Consider the following 21,852-nt stretch of genomic DNA (forward strand, 5'->3'; position numbering starts at 1 on the left):
ATATATTAATATTCTTATGAGAAGTTCTAGTTTATAAGGTTTTCTCAAGTCTATTTTCCCCTCATTTTTTTGTGGCCTTGAGTATCCGATCTTTCTTAAGTCGGTTTCCATGGTATGAAATATTCAATAGCCTAACCTTTGAAAAATGTCTTACGCAGTTTTCACCATTCAGAGAATTAAATTAACAGCCCACAAAGCCATTTCTGGGAAATTTTTTGAATTGCTCAGTCTCAAGGTTGTGTGTCAAGAAGTAAAATGCTGATGAACTATATGATTCAGCCTCAAAGGATGGAGAGTGGGAGACATTTCTTAGAACAAAGGCAAAGGGTGATGCGAATGGACAATGATTACGATGACAGTGATTATGAGTCCTGCAAACTAAAAATAGCAGTAACAATAATAATAACATCTAACAAAGTTTTCACCTTTAACCACTACCGCAGAAAGATCACAGATCCCCTCGTTATTCTTTTGGTGAAGTCTGACAGTATTTGGTAGACGTGGAGAGGTGTCCAGGAGTATGAAAAGAGATTTAGAAATGTCGCATAGAAAACACCTGGCCTTAGCTGGTTGTGTTCTTTGGTCTTGTGGCCTCATATGGTGGCATCACAAGCCCCTCAGGGCTTCCCTGTAGCCCTCTGAAGCCAACTTCACTATGTCTCCCCCCACTTCATTAGGCGTGCCCCATTATGTCTGAATCCTGGCCACCTTGAGCTCTACAAGGTTCATGGAAGAAATTAATGAACTAGTTAGACTGAAACCCAAAACTTCAAAGACGCTCATAGCTTATTATTTAACTTGATGGTAAAACAGAAGAGATTTGGGGGCACCTGGGTGGCTCAGTCATTAAGTATCTGCCTTCAGCTCAGGTCATGATCCTGGGGTCCTGGGATCGAGCCCCGCATCGGGCTCCCTGCTCTGCCAGAAGCCTGCTTCTCCCTCTCCCACTCCCCCTGCTTGTGTTCCCTCTCTCGCTGTGTCTCTCTCTGTCAAATAAATAAAATCTTAAAAAAAAAAACCAAAAAAACCAAACAGAATAGATTTTAACATGGCCCAGTGAGCCCCCGAGAAAAGCTATTGGTCAAATAGCTTTTTTTTTTTATGGACGCCCATGTATTTATTCGTCATTTATTTTCCTCATACCCATTCTTTACTAGAAATTTTCTTTTTTTTTATTATGTTATACTAATCACCATACATTACATCATTAGTTTCTGATGTAGTGTTCCATGATTCATTGTTTGCGTGTAACACCCAGTGCTCCATTCAATACGTGCCCTCTTTAATACCCAACACCAGGCTAACCCATTCCTCCACCCTCCTCCCCTCTAGAACCCTCAGTTTGTTTCTCAGAGTCCATAGTCTCTCATGGTTCATCTCCCCCACTAATCCCCCTCTTCATTTCTCCCTCTCCACTTCTTGTTTTTTTTTTAAAAGCTCATAGCACATACCCTCCCCAATGTCTATCACCCAGCCACTCCATCCCTCCCACCCCCCACCACTCTAGCAACCCTCAGTTTGTTTCCTCAAATATGTATTCTTACCATTTGGTGATAATATTTGAATATTTTGTTTTTCCATTCAATGGAGGAGAATTAAGAATCCTGGCACACGATAGATATCCTCAAGCACTGGTAATATGTAAGACACACATGAGGAACTGATTAAAATGCAGAGCCCAGAGATTATTAATCTATAGGGCTGAGGAGCTGTTTTTATCAAGAAATTCCAGAAGATTCTGAAACAGGGGGTCCACAGAATACATTCGAGAAACACTGCTGCATCTGGTGCTCAATGCAATGGTGGGGAAGCCACATGGACCAGTAAACATGGCACTAGTGTAGGATTCAGAAGACCCTTGTGATTGAAGCACCACTACAACAAAAGGTGTGACCTTGAGAAAGTCCTTAAACCTAGGCGGTCTTACATTTCCCACCCACGAGATGCATGTTGGGCTCGTTTTGGAATTTTCTTACTGTCATCTCTGTACAAGGGGACCGTGAAGTTGGCAATAGAGATTACTGGGCTATGTATAAAATTCTGAAATGTCAAATAGGAATCATTTATACATCCAATTCAAAGTCTTATTGACACATCCACTTTTTTGGTTTCTGGTTGGAACTCTATCACCTCGGGTTACCAGAATTTCTGATGACAGTTACATTTATTTCAGATTTACGTAGATGGAAAAAATGAATACTACTTAACAAATGTAGTTCTTTTGTGGATCCCATTTTTCAAAGCACAAAGCCTGCAGGGGTAAAATTGCACAAAGGAATTGGTATGAAAAATGTTGGGACAGAGTAGGATAGAGATTTCTAAGTCCCAGTCCAACCCTAAAAGTTCTTGACCAATGTTGCTTCTTAAATTAAGAAACTAACAGTTCCAAACAGACTTGTGCCATCCATTTAGCAACTGGGGAGTGAGCATCCCCTATGTGCCAGGTGCTTTGCGAGGGGGCAGAGATACAGCACTGGGTCACATGCAGTCCAGCTCTCCCGGTGCCTATAGTCAGGTGGGGGGAAGATGGACAAGAGCAAACCCATTATGTGTCAGGCCATGATAAGTGACAGAAAGGACAATAAAGTTCGGTGAGCAGGTCATGGGGAGGGAAGCAAACTGAGGGTATTGTCAAAGAAGGGCTCTGATGAGGCAACATTTGAATCAAGACCTAAAGACAATCAGAGATAAAAATCATAGAGGTCTCTGGGAGGACTCCAAGATGTACTGAGTTATAGAATACATACTTTTCAAAAGAGGAAGATGATTCATATTCTATATTATCATAAACCTTGCTTTAGCTAACATATTTATGAGCTCATGTTCTGGGCCGACTGCAGGCTTATAGAAAGCACGTGGTTATTATTTCTTGACAGGGCTTGGGGAGAGCACAGGTGAAATCTCTAGCCCACTGATGATCTGACAATGAGGTAAAGCTTGGACTTTGGCACCACAGTAATTTTTGCTGCTTCAAGAACACATCTTGGTTTGCCGCACATCCTTGTGGTCAACATATTTTTAGTTCACTCTGGGATTTGTTCTGTCTTGGCAGGGTTTCTCAGCGACTTTCATTTCCTACCTACTGACAGCTTGATGAGCATGATTTATAAATATTAAAAATAAGGAGGTGAGACCGGATTCAAAGAACCTGCCAACACATTCCAGGACCTCTGATGAGTTCCCAATAAAACTAGAGAATATGTTTCAAATATCAGTGTATCCTCCATGTCTAGGGCAACGTCTGACACTTAGTTAGCACCCAGGGAATATGTGCTCAAAGGATGAATGAAATGTCTGCAAAAGACTTGAGCACGTCTGTGCTGCCTACCTCAAACCAAAATAAAAACTCTGCCTGAATAGCTTGGTGTGAGCATAGTGGGTGAGGACGTGTGGGTGTATGTTAGTAAACAGGATGTTTTCAGTCCTGTATGAGAAAGCATGGCAGCCGCTCCCCAAGCTCCTAGTAGAGGAAGCTGCCAGTTTTACATCCTTGAAAGCCCCTATTTGCATAGACCCTTTATAGAAGGCAGACGTTAGAAATGGAAATAGTATATGATCACCAAATCTCACTTGAGCTAGAAAGTTCTGCCTGTGGTTTGTGATTTTTGGAGCTGTGTGTGTGCTGACAACAAAATTAACTTCTCCAAAGAACTGAGAATTGCCTACTCTCATCATCCCTCTCACTGTAATTTACATGACTTGACGAAATTAGACTGTTATTTCCATCGGGGTGATCTGCAAAATCATAAAGTGATGTGTATTTTGGGAATGCCTAATTAACTCTCCTTAGTTCCACTGAGGTTTCAGCTACGAATATAAGCATTGCAAATACCCTGGAGGTGTTCACATCTAGTTTTAGAAACCATAAAAAGATACTCAAAGGACTTGAAAGAAACATTTCTTTAGAAATCAGGCAGTAACAAGGATTCAAGTCAAATGGTGAGCCTATGGGATAAAATCAGATATACACTGATTTGCCAAAATATGCCTTGCAGCAAATAGCAAGAAATACTCTTATGGTTGAAGTCAATATTAATAATCAAAACAGCAGAATTACAGACATACACACACAAAGTCCACCCCTATTCAAAGTTTTTATCACAAACATTAACTAATATTGATCAAGCTGTTTGTCACAAAAGTTTGCTTTAACATATAATCAGCATCTGAAGTGAGAGCCATATTTCCCAGACAATTGCCAGCACCTTGTGTCATACTTGTAAATAATGGGCTACTCCTATTGAGACCATCTGCTTAATATAGAAAAATGTTCATCTTAGTTAGGAAATTCTTATTATTATTTAATATTTACTGAGCACCCTCAATGTGCTTGGCAGCAAAAACACCAGAAACACACTCTCTGCCCACCAAGAATCCACCTGCTAAGGAAAATATGATGAACCAGTTATGCAGTCATTTCTGTTTTTAACATGTTTTATGTAATTCTTTCCAGGTGATAAAGTTACCAAGGGTTCAGTCTTTGGAAGCTTCTTCTCTTCTGATCAAGGGGGGATGGTGAACTATCAGATGAGTTATGAATGAAGTAAAGATAAAAGAGGAGAGAAAGGGCCAATTAATTATAACTGTATAGAAACATAAGTGAAATTTGCTCCATTGATGGAAAAAAAATATAATGCTCTCCTAAGTAAACACGGCTATATTTGTTAAGGACTGCATAACACATTAGAAATACAGAATCGGTAGTGAACAAGTCACCTTGAAACAGTAACCCATTTTTGTTTTGCATTTACTTTCTAAGCTCATGTCCCTCCACAATGATACATACACATAGGCTGTGGAATACTCATTTCATCACAAGGATATTACCATCTTAGTTAAAAAAGACATAATGGTCAAATATCTACTGAAGATACTAGAAGAATGAAGACAGATTGGTGATCCCTCCCTGAAGTCTTCGACTATATCCCCTTCTCTTTTTCCTACTCTCCACTCAACAAGAGTTCAGGAAAATTGGACATGTTCAATATTGCCACAGTATAGGGAAGCATTCTTGGGAATAATAAACCATTCATATCAGGTGACTGTTACATATATATATGCCTGTCATAGTGTCTTTGCAAGAATTCTCTAATAATCCCTGTGAACTGTGTAAGTGTTGAATCACAGACCTGTACCTCTGAAACAAATAATACATTATATGCTAAAAAAGAAAAAAAGAAGAAGATAGCAGGAAGGGAAAAACATTTTAATTATCCTTTTAATGAAAATTATAAATATTTTTTCCTCTAATAATTTCATATCTCAGGTATATTTTTTTTAGATCTTGAATTCTAACTAGTTCTCCACTTCATAGGGTGAGAGGGTCCCCGTCTACCTTGCCAGGGTTTCACTAAGTATCTGAAGTTTCGTTTTGTTTTTTTAGCACTTTTCTTTAAATCATGTACCTTCCTCACTCTGCTTTCTTCATAAGAAAAACATACAATGAATGAAAAGAATGCAATGATTTTGGTCATGATGTTACTTTTTTTTCTCCTCAAGTTTTATTGATTTTCACAAATCAGCAATACCAATTGCCTCACTTATCCATTTGGAACATGTTAAGTCAGAGAATAGAATATTATCCAGCATCTTCATTTTATGGATATACTTCCTAGATAACCACCTCACCCAGATAATTTAGGCAAAAGAGAAACTACATATTAGTGGAGGTAATGCTGTGATGATGGCAGTTGTCGAACAGTGCCAATATGAACTTTAAATGAATACAATTTGAAAGAAATACTTGACAGAGGGATAATGACTAGCTCATATATTGTCAGGGTAATAAATACCTAATGAGCAAAATTGTAAAGCAAATAGTAGGTTGAGCATACACCCAAATGTTGATTCTTGACTCAAAGTCAGAGAACAGAATGATTTGTCTCTCTGTCTAGAATGATAAAGCATCCTTTCCTCATAAGCTAATGAGCAGCACCATCTGGCATGATTACAGGGGAACAAGATCTTAAGAAAGTGAAAAATAAAACGACAGAGATGTAGTTGGATTTTTGCAGGAGGTTAAAAAATTCTCACCGTTAAAAATATCATAATAAAAATAACTTTAGGTGTTCACATAACACTATACCAACAGTATAAAGATTATAGGACCAAATGTTTTCAAAATAATTGAATATAATTCCTGATATCTTAGAATCTTTCTCTACCACAGTGGTTCTCAAAGTGTAGTCCTAGGAGAACAGCAACAGGATTACCTGGGAATTTGTTACAAACACAAACTCTATGGCCTTGCGCCTGATCCAACAATTCAGAAACTCTCAGGATGGGCCTAGCAATCTGTTTTAACCAGCCCTCGAGGGGATTTTGATATTGGCCCACGTTTAGGACCTACATTTCTACCAAACCAAATAAGAGTCAAAAGATTGTTGCTTTTTCTGCTATGTACTAAAGAAATAAGCTAATTTGGTCAATTCAGTTTAAACAACTGGTCCATGTGCTAAAGAATAAAAAATCAGTCAGACCATTCCTTGAGTGACATGATGATCTCCTTGAATAGAGAGTCGTCATTCAACTAACCTTTTGTAGAACAACAAACTGCCTTACTCCTACCTTCATTGCATAGTTTCTGAACATAGCTTTTTAAGCTACTTTTTAAGCGACTTTGGTTGACCCCCTGAGACAAGTTTTCCAAGTTTCCCCCAATCCTTTATTTATTTAATTGGTTTTCCATTCTTTTGGTCATTCATTCAGCAAATATTAAATGTATATTCTATGCCATACACTATTCTCACTATTCTAGGTGGTTGGGATTTATCAGTGACAAAAATAGATCATGATCTCTGGCTTAAGAAACTTATATCCTAGTGGGGGAGTCAGACAAACAATAAACGATAAAATAAAGAAGCATATTATGCAGAATGTTAGAAGGGAAACTATGCTATGGGGAAAAAAGAAAAGTAGAATGCTGGGAATGCTGGTTATGGGGAGTGGGATTTCAATCTTAAGTGACATTATGTTAGACTTATTGAGTAGGCGACAAATGAGCCAAGGCTTGAAGGAGATGATGAAGGGAATCATGCAATATGTGGGGAGAAAGGGTGGTCCAGCAGAAGGCTAAAGTAGAGGCCGAAGGAGGAAGAGGAAGCATGCCTGCTGTGTCCGAGGTACAACTAGGAAGTCTATGTGGCCGGAGCAGAGCGAGCACGAAGGAAGTTTGATCAGTGAAGGTCAGTGAGGCAACAAGGGGCCAGATCACTCTGAAAGTAATGGTAAATCACTATAAAAATTTGTGCTTTTACTCTAAGGAAAACAGGAGGCTATACCAGGGTTTGAGTGGGAGAGTGACAAGATCTAAATTATGTCAAAACACTTTCACCAATTCTCCTCTAAATCCACGTACAAATTCACCAACCATTTATGCAGTGTGTTGGAAGATACTGCTACCATCTTTTTTTTCTTTTATGTTCATCATGAAGTTTTTAGAAAGAATTTTCACTAAGGCAATTAGTGTGCACATTAAAGTTCAAAAAGTACTGTGTTAAAAAGAAAGAGAAAGAAGCGTATTGTATTGATTTAGAGGACCCATTCTTTAGTGAGAAAAAGAGCCAAGGAGGGAAGTCAATTTAGAAGGTCAATAATACCACAACTGATAAGAAGTCTCTTATTTTTGTTTCCAGAGAAGCAAAAAATTCAATTCAGCAAACAGTTGTAGAGCCCCTACAATATCTCAGACAAGATTTTTACTTTGAAATGGTTGTCCAAGCAATTAAAAATCTAGTAATCCAGATGGATACAGTATAGCATGAAAAGTCTCAAAACAACCAACTTTGTCTTAAGAGTCAAGGCATGCAACAATTGAGGAAAAAGGAAGGAGACTGCTGCTGGTTAATATGTTTTTTATGGACAAGTGTCCATAAATGTCTTGATTTTACCCTCAGCTTGAAGAGAGACAGAGATGGTTGAAATTAAAAATCAAGGGGCGCCTGGGTGGCTCAGTCGTTAAGTGTCTGCCTTCAGCGCAGGTCATGATCCCAGGGTCCTGGGATCGAGCCCCACATCGGGCTCTCTGCTCAGCGGGGAGCCTGCTTCTCCCTCTCCCACTCCCCCTGCTTGTGTTCCCTCTCTCACTGTCTCTCTATGTCAAATAAATAAAATCTTTAAAAAAAAAAAGAAATTAAAAATCAAAGGAGAGGAGAAATCCAAATTATGGAAGGAGGAAAGTCAGCCAGTTTGAGATACATTCCCTGACTTTAAATAAACAGAAACAAGCATAATAGGGCATTTAAAAACCTTTAAAGCCCTTATAAAGTTTAAAAGTGTAAATATATTCTAACGAGTCTTCTAATTTCAGGCCTCTTTATCTTTGAGTTTCACACCCTTTGTAGTGTTCAAAAGCCTTCATATTGAGGGAATGTTCAGCTAAGTGTCTGTCACGACTTTCTTTCTCTACAGTATAATCTAGCTATGCATCTAGGTATTCTGTCAAATCATATCCTAAGGCCCAGGAGAACTTATTTCCCCAAGTAGACTGGTTGCAAGTCTTGATTTCTACAAGTACCAGTAGTCGGCACAGCCTTCCTTTTAAAAATACGGTCACTGAATCTTAGCTGTTTCTCTTCTATGAATCCTCAACCAAGCTGTCTTGTCAAATACACTAGTGTGTGTGCGTGTACCCAGTGAGTGTGTTTTTAAGCACGTGGCAGGTTGGTACTGATAGCTTGATAAATTACAAACATCCCTTCCCTTCTCCCATTATTAAAATAGATTCTTCCCTCTTTTTTTATTGAATTTTTAATTTCCAGCCCTGTGTACTATAGTGGAGGCCTAATGTAGGTCATTGGATGCCATCATGAATAATGGGAAAAATGAAGTCCCTTGTTTCCCAATGCTTGTTAGCATGGAGACAGAGCCCTGGATGCCTTATTACGCTTTTTGACTCAGGAGCCCTATGGGTCTGCCCATGACTGCTATGTGAACTTATTCTTCCTGCCAAATATATCAGCTGGGATGGGAACATTAATTCATTTTAACAGAGGTGTGTCAACGTTGCTCTTGAAAAAAGTGCTGAGATGCCATATTGGCAAAGACCATCTTCAAAAAGGAAAAAAAAAGGAAAATACAGTTTTTAATACTGTGTTCTGCCTTTCAATCCAAGACTTTTTCCACTTTGCCTATTTTCTGTTGGTCTAGGATTTCCTGGAGTTTATACCTATCTATTCTGAGTTCCAAATAACTAGACATCTTTGTTTTCAGAGTCCAGGTAGAATAATAGTACTAGTTTGGGTGAATTAGGCACATTTCAGTGCCTTGTGGCTGACTCTCAGGCTAGCACAGTGTTTTGTTCTATTTTGGTTTTGTTTCACCCCTGCCCCTTGCTGCCCTCCTTTTGTTGAGGCAACTTACCTGCCTTGTAACCCAACCGAGGGTACTCTCAGAGAGTTCCCAAATTCTCAGGGTGAGGAGGCTTGAAACTTCTTCCCACTCTAGAAACCATGAAGGGTTTGCAGACCTAAGGGATGTGAGCCAACTTAATCCTTAGAGTCGATCACATGGCAGCATAAGAAACTTTTAAAATGGCCAAGCTGAAATAGCAAAACCCAGGCTGTACTTAAAAACATGCCAGATGACAAACCTGTCTCCAACAGAAGGCAGTGAGAAATGACGCCTCACTGATTTCTTTTTCTCTCCTTAGGATGGAGGGGGAATGGGTGGAGTGTGCTGGCAAATATTAAACATGCAGCCATCTTGATATTTATGAATCAGTTTGCCGTGTTGATAGTGTTTTCTGAAAGTGACTTTTGTGCACCCTATTTCCTAAACGATCCTTAAAAGTAACTCCCTCCCTTTTCATCCTCTGCACCCGAGGCAGTAACATCTTGAAACATTGATCTATTTGCTGCTAGCTTTCATTAATTTCATCCATCCCTGAAGGCGGAGCCACATTGGTGCTAGCTAATTACGACCTATTTAGGGCAGCTCAGGGCCCTTTATCAGCCCTAAATTATCTTTGCGTTTTTAATGGGGACTATAGCTTTCTCAATTATTACTTAATTAAATAATGTGCTTGCATTTGCCAATGTATTTCTAAAGTGGGAGGCAAGCTGCATCTGCCCACCTGCCTATAGGTAAGAAGAATATCTCACACTGGCTCTCTGTTGCTTCTCTAGGAGCATTCACATTCATTTGGCGTCAGTACATGGCCAGGCACCTAATCATGTTCTTCAGATATCGAGCATGGCACCATGTGCCACCATGAGCCCTACATCACCTCTAGGGTGTTTCAGTCTTAAGATGTATTAATGCAAACGCGTAAATGTCAGCGGGCTCATATTATTTATGTATACCAATCATTCAAAGGGGGGGAGAAAGATCCATTTTGGTCCAGATTATTTTGAATATAAGACCTTTAATTCCAAAGTTTTCTGGTTTGTTGAAGGTTGTTTCCCAGAAAAATACTTGGTTAAGTGAAAAATACAAAGGTGACCGCCGCCCCAACGACCTAGAATTCCAGAGAAAACTGGGCCCCAGAGCATGAAGAAAGAAAGGACAGCTGCCTTCTCTTTCTGTTCTCTCAGCCTTTCCCACAAGGTCACTCTTTCTAATTAAGAAGCCAAATAATTTTCGTCGGTAACTGATAAGAAAGCAAATTAAATTTCATTTGGTTTGAAAAAGTATTCCAGTATGCTATAAGTTGATCTAAACCCATTCTAGGAAATTTAACACTACATATATTTCTTCTACTACTTCATGTTTCCTCAATGAAGAATCTCTTAAGACAAAAAATAAAAAGCACTGGAAAAAACAAAAAGGTGCGCACCCTTACATGGGGGAGGGGTTTATACTTCTTTAAAAGGATTTTGACAGTTAGAAGAAGACCAAGCGGAGAGCCAATTTTTTCTTTGAGAAGCTCCATGTAGTCATTTTCCTATCATGATTCATTTTAACTACTAGGGACACAATTTTTTTTTATTCTATAAATTATACATCATAATGGTGACATAACCTCTCCATTAAAAACCTAATGATGAGAATGAGCACTTGCTAAAAAGTTCCAGTAAGTTCAGGCAAATCAACCAAAGTAGCTTTACAACAAAAGTCAAATTAAATGGACATCCCTTTTTCCTTACTCCCTTATGTCAGCAATGGTATATCTACTGGACATACTCCTATTTACTTAGGAGAAAAAAACATTTATTTATTTATTTAAAGATTTATTTATTTATTTGAGAGCAAGAGAGAGAGCTTACGAGCAGGGAGAGGGGCAGAGAGAATTAGGAGGAGAGAGAATCCAAAGCAGCTCCTTACTGAGCATGGAGGCCCACACAGAGCTTGAGCTCATGACCCTGAGATCATGATCTGAGCTGAAATCAAGAGTCAGACGTTTAACCAACTGAGCCACCCAGGTGCCCCAGGAGAAAAATATTTAAAACTTTTGTTAGGATAAAACCAACACACACTTTGTGAGCGTCCTGGACCCACATGAATGCTTCTTTGATGTTAAATAGTCTTAAAATGCTGACAGTAATAATACTGTGCATTGTGGTATCATTCTGATTCTAAGACTGTTGTGTGTATGCTGTGGGATAAAACAGGTGAGTAATTACTTTGGTGTCTCTAGGACCTGTGATTGCCAATATGGCAAAAAAGGAGAAACACATGTAAGACACATGAGGTAAAACACGGTGGCCCTGAATCTGAATTGGAAATTTCAGTTTGAACACATAATGATTTTATCTTTAAACAAGAAATGCAGCATATATTGTTTCTATACTAGCTGTGTCCAATGAAAAGACCAAGAAACAAAGACAAACCTAGTAGCAATGAGCACCTGCAGCACCAAGATTATGCTCTCGTAAATACTAAAAGGACCAAAGTTCTTTGGAGAAATGTCTGGATCCAGGTTTGCATCGTAATATATACAAGAAGAGCCTGAATCATCCTATAATACCAGGAATCAAAGAAGCTATCCAAAATTACTAACAGCATGTCAAAAGGACTCCAAAACTAATTTGAAGAGGGTCCAATAGTACAAAATAGGACACTTTGAGCATAAAGACATAATTCTCATGGACTGAAATATTTCAAATATGGTTAAATATGTCAATATGTAAATATTAATAATAATAAACTTACTGGTCACTTTTGGAGGATGCTAGGGAACCGATGCCTTAGAACTAATAAAGAAAAATGATTGGTACTATCTTCTATGTCTGGTTAAAAAAATGTTTAATGAGGACAAGTTTCTCTTTGTAAAGTTTCAGCTAATATAAGTGAAAAAAATGATGAAATATCACCATTTTGCAACATCTAATGAATTATTGGATTTAGACAATGATCATTAATGACTGCTAACATTAAAAGAGAAAACTAGACAGTATTCCTGCTGATAGAAGTACCACCTAATGGTCTTGGTAAGAAGCAATATGACCTGAATCCAATAAAGAAAGCCTCAGTATAGAAATACCAATGAACAAAAAACATCATGGTGGTATAACTAGCAAAAATTAGATTGTGGAATACTCTACTGGATAAATGACTAGGTTTTTTGTTTTTTTTTTTCAATAATAGAGAGGGGGAAGGCACAGGTTAAGAGAAATATAGAAGACATATCAATTAATTGTAATGTACAGACCTTATGCTAATCCTGATTGAGCAATGTATGGATCTTAATGCTAATCCTAATTCAAGCTAAATTTTAAAAATATTAATAAGATTATTGGAGAAATTTTAAAACAAACTATATAATGTTATTAAAGAAATATTGCTGGTTTTTATGTAGGACAATGACATTGTGTTTCTTTATCTTCTAGAGATACATGCTGAAATGTTAATAAATGAAATAATATGATGTCTGGCATTTGCTTCAAAATAATACGTGGGGAGGGAGAAAATGTAGGGATGTAGATGAAACAATATTGGCCATGAGTTAATAATTATTCAACCTGAACAGTGAGTATACAGAGGTTCATTATACCATTAGTCTCTATTATTTTGACATTTTCCTGCATAAAAAGTTTAAAAATATTCTTGTTTGAAATTTGGCCATGAATATCAGATCACTTTGGGAAATCCTTAAACAATAAAATTCATGCTGCTAAAGTTAGGATACAGATTTAAATCGTAGAGCAGATAACAGGTCATTTGAGGCCATTTGGTCAACCTTTTGTCATCCAACCAGATTTTACCAAAACCATCCATTCTGTTCATTTCTAAAACACTAGCACAGTTGTCTTTTTCTATTTCATTGCAATACTCCATGATGCAACCAGACACGAATAGACTCAGTGAGGAAAACAGAAGGAAGCATTAAAAAATCAATTTGGCTTTTCTCCCCCCTACTTTTATTTTGGTAACTTTACCAATTGAATGATACCTGCAAATTAATTTTATCAAGCAAGATTTTCCCACTATACAAACAGCTTTCCTCATCACAGCCAGGAGGAAAATGAATCTTCCAAAGCAATTCTCTCCCAATTCTCGCTATACAATCCACACATCTGTGACAGTGTACTGTCTCACTGAAAGCTCACAGCAAAAGCCACCATGATATAAATACATGGGAGCATAGAGCGCATGCTGAGCTCTTCTCTGATGGTCCCAAATGATTCTAGGGCATATAGTTATGACTGGGGGATACCCTGAGGGTTGACTACAACTAATGAAATACCAAATATATCTAATTAATTGCATTGCTCTGGGCTAATGAGAGACCAAAAATTTCCAAACCCCTTGAGATGGTCATATTTATATAGAACTGTGCTACATACCTACTCCTTTATCTCTTATGCCTATCTCTTTGGACAGCTTAGCTACACTGATTCAAACCTAACCATTGGGATTCTTCTTATGAACTCTGACAAAAAAGGGCCAGCATTATGGCAATTCCTGTCTTGCATTTCATTAGAAGCTGTGTGTTTTGGGTGCTCAGAAGTAGAAAATACTACATTCAGCCTACTTTATCAATAGGAGAATCAGGCCAGATAAGATTCTAAAATAATTATCAGCATACAAATTACACCCAGAGATATGAGAAACTTCCCCCCATAAGCACATACTCTAATGTAGTTAAAAATTTAGATTTGATAATACTGAAGAGTGAAAGACATACATTTTTTGTTATATTGGAAATCAGATTGTTAATATTGGAATTACAGCCAATGCTCAATTTATCCATGGTATGGTATGAGTAAGTACAATTCACACATAACTTAAAACTTTTGCAATTGGTTTCAGTATTTTCCTTCAACAGTTCTTTATTAGAACTAGAAATATGAACTAATAATTCTCCTTCTCTTCCTTATACTGCTTATCTTTCTAAAAAGAAAGAAAAAGTGGTAGGCAGTAGAGTCATATGGCAGAATGAGGGGGGTAAGAGGGAGCAGAGAGAGGAAACAGGATATAAGGAGTAGGAGGAAGAAAAGGTGAGCAGGCTTCAAGAAAAGGAAGTGGGAAGGGTGGTTTACAGAAGGCTATGGGAAAAAAAAGATCGAGGTAATGAAAAATGCAAATTGGGATAATTGAGTGAATGGTATTTATACCTCATTTCTCTTCAAGAATCCACTGTTAATGATTTTCAGTAATGCATAATTTCAATATGGTATTCTGCTGAACACACCAACATATCTGTTAGATACCAAGTTATGGTGCTCACGATCATAGGGTCTATTTGCATGCAAGAATCTACGCAACCTTATTAGAGAATAAATAGCCTGCTGTGTTTTGTAGTCTCAGGTAAATTTTTATAACAACTTCCAAAGGACTTTATGTCCTAAAGTTCCTTAACATTTCTGTTTTGAAACAGAAATGTGTGTACTTCCTTTTGGCTAACATCCAATTTAACCAATAGCAAATTGAGCTAAATAAGAAGAAATCTAAAGATATGTTGGGGAAGCATCCAGTATTTTTTGGATCCTCAAGCCAATCAAAATGGAGAGAACAGAAGGTAGTGTAGGTGGAATAAATGGGGCCTAGTTGCTGGCTCATCAAGTAATCATAATAGTCAAAAAACATCTAACAATCAATTTGAAAAATAACTCTGTTCATTTGATAGCTGGAGAAAGAACTCAGCAAGGAGCTAGCATAGAAGACAATGAGGCCACCTCTCAGAGGACTCACCTGTCTTTCCCAGTTTCCTTCTTAAAAACGCCATCACAGTAACTCATGCGCTTCTCGGTGGTCACGTAAATTTGGGCATTCGGGTAGATGTCAACAGTCTTTTTCAGCATGTTGTAAACGATGCCATTGCCGTCTTTCCTCATATTGCGGAAAGGGCCCCAAATGACATAAATAGTAGCATTTGCTTCCTTGAAAAAATAATCAGGGTTTTTTAGCAAAAGAGGAACGCTGGTATGGGACACGACTCGAATCATTGTCATGCGGCCAACATCTTCTTCATAGCCCTTGGTGGGGGCATTGTTCATTCTCCAGATGCAGGACGACTGATCTATCTCATTCCCCACCTTCTGGCCAACCATCTGACCTGAGTTTGACACTATGGCGCAAAGGTCACAGTCCAGCTGCAGAGGCTGAAAAACAGAGAAATGAGACAGGGGAGAGATATGTAAATGAGTAAGTTCCAGCTATCCAAACAAGTTCCTCTGAGAAAACGAAATTCAGATATTGTACATAATAGCCGAGTGTGGGATTTCCTGAAATATATGGGCCAATCCTACAGTAGCCACCACAGGTTATCAAGCTAGGGGCATGCTTCCATTTAAAAAGTGAATACAGATTGTTAAGAAATAATTTTAATTTCTATCCCCTTGTGTCAGTTTAAAATTAAAAGGAAAAATAGACATTTGTTTTTCATTCTAAATAATGACTTTTTATTCAAAACCATAATTTCAAATGAAATAAGGCAATAGGGGAAGATTTGATCTCTTTAATAAGGACAGTGGCTAAAAAAAGAAATGCAAAGGGAATATATCCAGGCATCAATTCTGTATTTTACTTATATTTATGAATAGTTATGTAGCAGTTGATGAAAATATGAAAAATTCAGCAAATGATGAGGTTCCGAAAAAGATGTTCAGAACCAAGACCTATTTAAGACAAGTCTCAGGCTGGCAAATATTTTACAAAAACCCTTAAAAAATTCCCTGTATCACCATGTTAACTGGCCTTTGTGTTTCTATTTTAGATGGATAGGGAAAGGCTTCTTTTAAGAACTCAGGGAAGGAATGTAAAAGAGATAATCATCTCTAGTGCTGGTCTAACCCTCCTTGTTTTAAACCAATGACGTAACAGAGACTCAGAAAGGGTAAGCACCAGCTTCTAGAACTTGTAGATGATAGATTCAAATTGCAGTGGTAGATTCAAATTTAGATCTTCTAACTCTAAACCCATTGTTCTTTCCATTATTCCTTGCATTCCTTCCTCCCAGGCAAACCAAATAAATTCCTTTTGCCACTTTGCTCCTATGTGAGGAAAAGTCACCCTACCTTTTAAAACAGTGATAAAGGAGCAATGCACTCTGTTGATATATATCTTTCTCATCTTCCTTCTATTAGATTCCACATTTTGTATCTGACATTTGATCCTGTATTTTTATGGTGCCTATTGGTCATTGGTTCTTCTCACACTGGGTACTGCCCTTATTTTATTAATTATGTTGTATTTTATTGTTTATTTATGTCTGTCCACGATATAGTAAACTCTGTAAGAGTCAATGTCTGTCTTTTTCATTTTAATCCCACTCCCCAGAAGTCCTGGGATTACTATAGGAGCCCAGTATATAGTGATTAAGTTAGGAAATGAGAGCAATTGAATTAAAATAATTTATCAGGAGCCTGAACACTGAACTTAGTATTAGGGAAGACATAGACTTTTCCAAATTCGTTGAGAAATATTGATTTAGATGAAAGAGAAACACAGTCCAGAAGAAACCTATCAATATACAAACAGGTCAGTCTAGGTGGTTAGGTTGAGAGGCAAAGTACCTCAGAAAAGTCACCTGTATAATTACCACACAACTGTAACAAGATGTTTTTCCTATCAATGGTAAGTATCCAAAGTAGTTATTGAGCAACTATGATGTGCTATGTTCTAGGGATTGAAGATTATTCAGCTGTAAAATTTTAAGCAAAATCCTCTGACCTCATAGATCTTACATTCCACTGGGAGGAGAAAGGCAATTAATAAATCAGCATAGTATATAATATGTTAGATGAAGATAGGTGCTAAATAGAGAAAATTAAAGCAAGGAAGGGGGTTAGGATACGTGTATGTGTGTCTGTGTGTGTGTGTGTTGTCAGAGAGATGACCAGGGAGACATCCTGTAGGCTCTTTTACTCAGGAGGCTTCGGAATGTTCTGAATAGGGAAGTGGCTGATCTGCATTATATTTTAACAGCCCTGGCTGTGGTGTGGAAAACTGACAAAAAGGAAACAGGTAGAAACTCGGAGAACAGACTACTGCCACAATCATGGCAAGAGATGATAGTGCCTTGGACTAGGTCAGACAGCAGAAGAGGTAGCAACATCCTGACCACACGCTGAACATATTTTGAAGGTTAAAGCCTATTGGGTTGACCAGTAAGATGGACTGCGGGATCTGAAAGATAGGGAGGAATCAAAGATAACTTCAATTTTTAGCCTAAACAACTGGAAGACTAAAACTGGCTTTACATGAGAAGGCAAAGGCTTTAGGAGGAGCAGGATCAGCAGAGGAGAATGAGCTCATTTCCAGACCCGTTAGATTAGAGATGTTTTGAACACAGACTCCCTGTAGCTAATGTTATAACAAAACTACTCAAACTGCTTTAAAACACTTTTTTTTCCTGATTATTGAAGTAATATGGGCTCATTGTGGAAAACTTGAAAAAAAATAAATAAAAGAATAAAAACTCTTCATATTTCCACCACTTGACAACTGTTACAATATTTTGTGTTATTTTCCCCCTTCTAGATATATTAGGTTGAGAAATACTATTTATAAAATTTGGCAATCTTGGTTTTTCAACTATTTCACACCATTAAACTTTCCCATGCCAGTAAACAGTCCTTAGAGATGTATTTTTTAAAGATTTATTTATTTGTTTTGGGGGGGAGGGGCAGAGGGAGAAAATCTTCAAGCAGTCTCCCCACTGAGTGTGGAGCACCGAGGCGAGGCTCAATCCTAGGACCCATGAGATCATGACCTGAGCTGAAACCAAGAGTTGGACGCTTAACCATCTGAGCCACCCAGGCACTCCTCCTTGGAGATACCATTAATGCCGATACAATATTCCCTTATGTGGACATACCATAATGTACCTATTTGCCTACTGCTGGGCATTTGGCCATTATCTAATTTTTTCCTTTATAAAATTGCTTTGATGAACGTCCTTGTGTTTCCCACCATATTTTGGATGCTAGCAGTTATTAGGTTAATTTAACTTGACTTCTTTTAGTTTTTATTGTGCACCTGTGAAATATGCTAAATGGACAAATGTTTCCATTTGTTTAATGTCAAAATGAAGGATTTTGAAAAAAACTTGACTGGTTAAGTCCACAAAGGTCCGCTTATGAAGTTTCTTTTTTTCCTATATAAAAAGAGATTCATTGAACTGTTAGAATCATGTAAGGTTTGAACAGGGCTGGACATGAAACAACATAGGCTCAGGCATGGATTGGATATGCCACTGAGGTCTCGCCATTTATGAAGTGTCTTAAAACTCAGCTATCAAAGGGACTGTCCATCACCCCTGCTACAATAAGAAATCTGAACAGCAGGTTAGAATAGGTCTGCTCAAGGTGGGTGAGTATATTAGGGAACTTGGAAATGGGGTTCTGTGGGTTGGTGCCATAGTGAAGACTTCATTGATGGCCAGATGGGGGCATAAGAGCCTGCCTCTTGGGATGGGATAGTGATCTAAGACCTTCATGCATCTAGGAGCCTACAGTTTTTCAGGGCAATAAGGAAGAACACAATATTCTTCCTGCCAGACGATTTGCAGCAGGGCCTAACATACATTACACTTAGCTAAGTCCTCCAAACCCGCTTAGAGTCATGCAAATCAATGCCTGATTTAAACTGTGTGTGTCATATGGCACACTCCAACTTATCACCAAGATGCATATGGTGCAGGGAGGTTACATTCCATTTTCTGTTCCAAGAAGTTGCTTCACTGTATAATAAAAGCATTTTTGGGTATGGCCTCCACAAATTAAAAAAAAAATCAAAAAGAAAAAAGATACAAAGAGCCTCGGATGTGTTCTAATCTACAAATTTGCATCGGATTTCCTAGTCGTTGAGTGAATTAGCTGGTTGTGCTGTAACAAGCCTTAATTTAACTAATAAGAATCAGCATACTGGTTTCACTTGACAATTGTAACCTCGGAAAGTGATCAATTAAGACATCACAATCTGTTTCATGACAACATATTGGGAGGCCGCAGCTGTGCAGATCATGAGGTCAGCAGCTGACTAACAACTTGAGGGCAAACATTGGCAACCACTGCCTCTTGTTTATGTAACAAATATGTAATTGGGCAGAGGGCTAGGAATGTAATGGCTTGGGGGATAGGTGGTGATCTTTAAATCGTCCCTTTCCTTTATATATTGTCACCATAGCCAGAGTCGTAAGAGCCTTTCACGTACCTATCCTGCTTAGCCACAGTCTGCCTAGCTGCCTGACATCCTAAATGAGGTACCAGGAGACATGGCTGCATATGGTGATGCTCTATTTGCCACTTGGTCACAGGGACCATTTTACAGTATGTTAGGAGAGCCGGGCTGTATGAATGCAACAGTCCTAATCATAATCAGAAGCTTCAGGTAACACCAAGAGCTTGTTAAGGCCCAAGAGACTCATTTATACGTTTGAAGACACTTCAAACTACGGTAAGCCATGATAAAAAAAGAAAGAAATACCTAGGCACGAATGGACAGTTTGACCCAAGAGTCGCTCTTATCTGGTTATCTCAGTTCCTTTTATTAGCTTCATTGCTGCATCTTGTGATCTCAACTTTCTTTGTTAAAATGTACTGCTGTTTCTTGAACTCGTTTATATTATTTGACTTGTGGCCCTTGCTCAAAAATGTATTCCATATGTCTCCACTCGCTCAGTTCTGCCTCGGTAAGCAGTTTCTTCCCAGATTGAGGCCCTGGATTTTCTGAGACCTCTGGAAAGATTTAGCCAGCTCCACTGCACCAAGCCCTATCTTAATTTTGAGTTCTCCTTTTTAGTTGACCTGTCCTTATTTTTTTGTTTCTTTTCTTTAAAAACAAACTTGACCCCTTCATCTTTTTGTCTTGTACACTCAAAGCATCATCAAGCCAAATACTTTGGTTGGGCTTGCGCTGTGTCTATAAACTGATATCGCCACAAATATTCAGCCGACTGTGTCTGGGCAACTGTGTCCCTGTTAAAAGCCCACAAACATCAAACACGTCCTTTCTTTCTTTCTTTTTTTTTTTTTTGAGATTTTATTTATTTATTTCTTTGAGATAGAGCAAGAGAGAGCATGAGCGGGGGGGCAGAGGGAGAGGGAGAAGCAGACTCCCCGCTGAGCAGGGAACCCGACACAGGGCTCCATCCCAGGACCCTGGGATCATGACCTGAGCTGAAGGCAGATGCTTAACGACTGAGCCACCCAGGCGCCCCCAAACACGTCCTTTTACTTAAAGTATAAAATGATGAATTTTTTTAATGGTAAGATTACTATATTTGTTTTGGTATTTCTCCCTCGCAAAAATATACAAACTCTATACCTGCATATCTGATTATGAACACTCAGCTTGGGGAAAGTTAAGAATTTGGCAACATCTATTAAACAACCAAGTAATTTTTACTTAGTACTTATTCTGTGAAAGGCACCACGAAGGATAAAATAATTTTAGAATTCTAATCAGTGTGAGCTTTTAATCTCAGTACACAGCTCTGAGGCATAGCGGAGTTTGATGATTAACTAGGGTCGATTCATACACTATTTTATTTTATTTTTTAAAGACCTAAGGGATTGCCTTGAAAAACAAGTCCTTTCTCTGCTAAAATGAATCATGACATTTGCTTCATTACAAGAAAAAAGGACTTTATTCCTGTCTCGGGCACAGGGAAAGGATGAGAGAGGGAGGAAGGGAAGAAACAGAGTGAGAAAGACATCTAAGCATAGTATATTATACTTATTGATAGAAACATGATTGAACACCTGTTATGGGTCATTCATCCTGCCCAGCACTTTATTACATTATTCCATTCATTTTCATAATATATTCTTCATAAGTTGCATTGTTTTTATTTCTCATTATAGAGTTGAGGAAATTGAGATGAACATGATATCCAGTGGGTACTAGACATCTTTCAGGTTAAAAAGAAGAGCATATATTATCTTTCATAAAATGCACTCACAGGACAAAGGGAAAGATATTAAAGAAATATTTACTATTAATTTGCATTATTCCTAATATAGAATTAGGCAAACATCTCAAATCTCACCCACTATTATGTTAAAATTATTGATATTAAATTATAAATTAATGCTTTTAAACATCGTGGTGGCCAAGAATTTCACCAAAAGAGGATAATGTTTCTCAATTGATGAGAGGCTCCTCAGGAGTATAGGGTTTGCAGAATTAACCTCTCTTCTCTGGCAATGGTATTAGCATGGCCTAAGAAATTATGTAGAAAATTTTTTCTTATTTTTGATTTGAAATCTGGCTGAAACTTCAGCTGAAGATAAACTCATCATGACCAATTTTATTAGTCTCAAATTGTTCTCCACATCTTTACTTAATTTTTCAAAACATTTTCATAACAGCAGTGAGTTGCATTTCTTTCTGAAGCATTAAGTGTTTACAATCCATATCTGAGGGAAAAAAGGACATGGCAATGATGTTTTCCGAAGCTGCTCTCCGTGGCTAAAGGGAGTATCTCCCCCTGCATGAAAACCTCCTTGAGGTAAATTCACTTTAGAA

The 21,852-nt window shown here is 38.1% G+C and overlaps 1 protein-coding gene across 7 annotated transcripts in view; it reads right to left on the bottom strand.

Annotated features, from left to right (window-relative positions):
• ST6GALNAC3 (ST6 N-acetylgalactosaminide alpha-2,6-sialyltransferase 3) overlaps positions 1–21,852 on the bottom strand; it is a 511,603-nt gene that overhangs the window by 174,877 nt on the left and 314,874 nt on the right. For all 7 annotated transcript variants that reach the window (XM_032425779.1, XM_032425761.1, XM_032425744.1 and 4 more), the window contains one exon: positions 15,073–15,482. In XM_032425779.1, the coding sequence (XP_032281670.1) occupies positions 15,073–15,482 (410 nt within the window). The remainder of the gene's footprint in view (positions 1–15,072; positions 15,483–21,852) is intronic.

This window comes from Phoca vitulina, unplaced genomic scaffold (assembly GCF_004348235.1).
Source record: "Phoca vitulina isolate PV1807 unplaced genomic scaffold, GSC_HSeal_1.0 scaffold2, whole genome shotgun sequence".
NCBI lineage: Eukaryota > Metazoa > Chordata > Mammalia > Carnivora > Phocidae > Phoca > Phoca vitulina.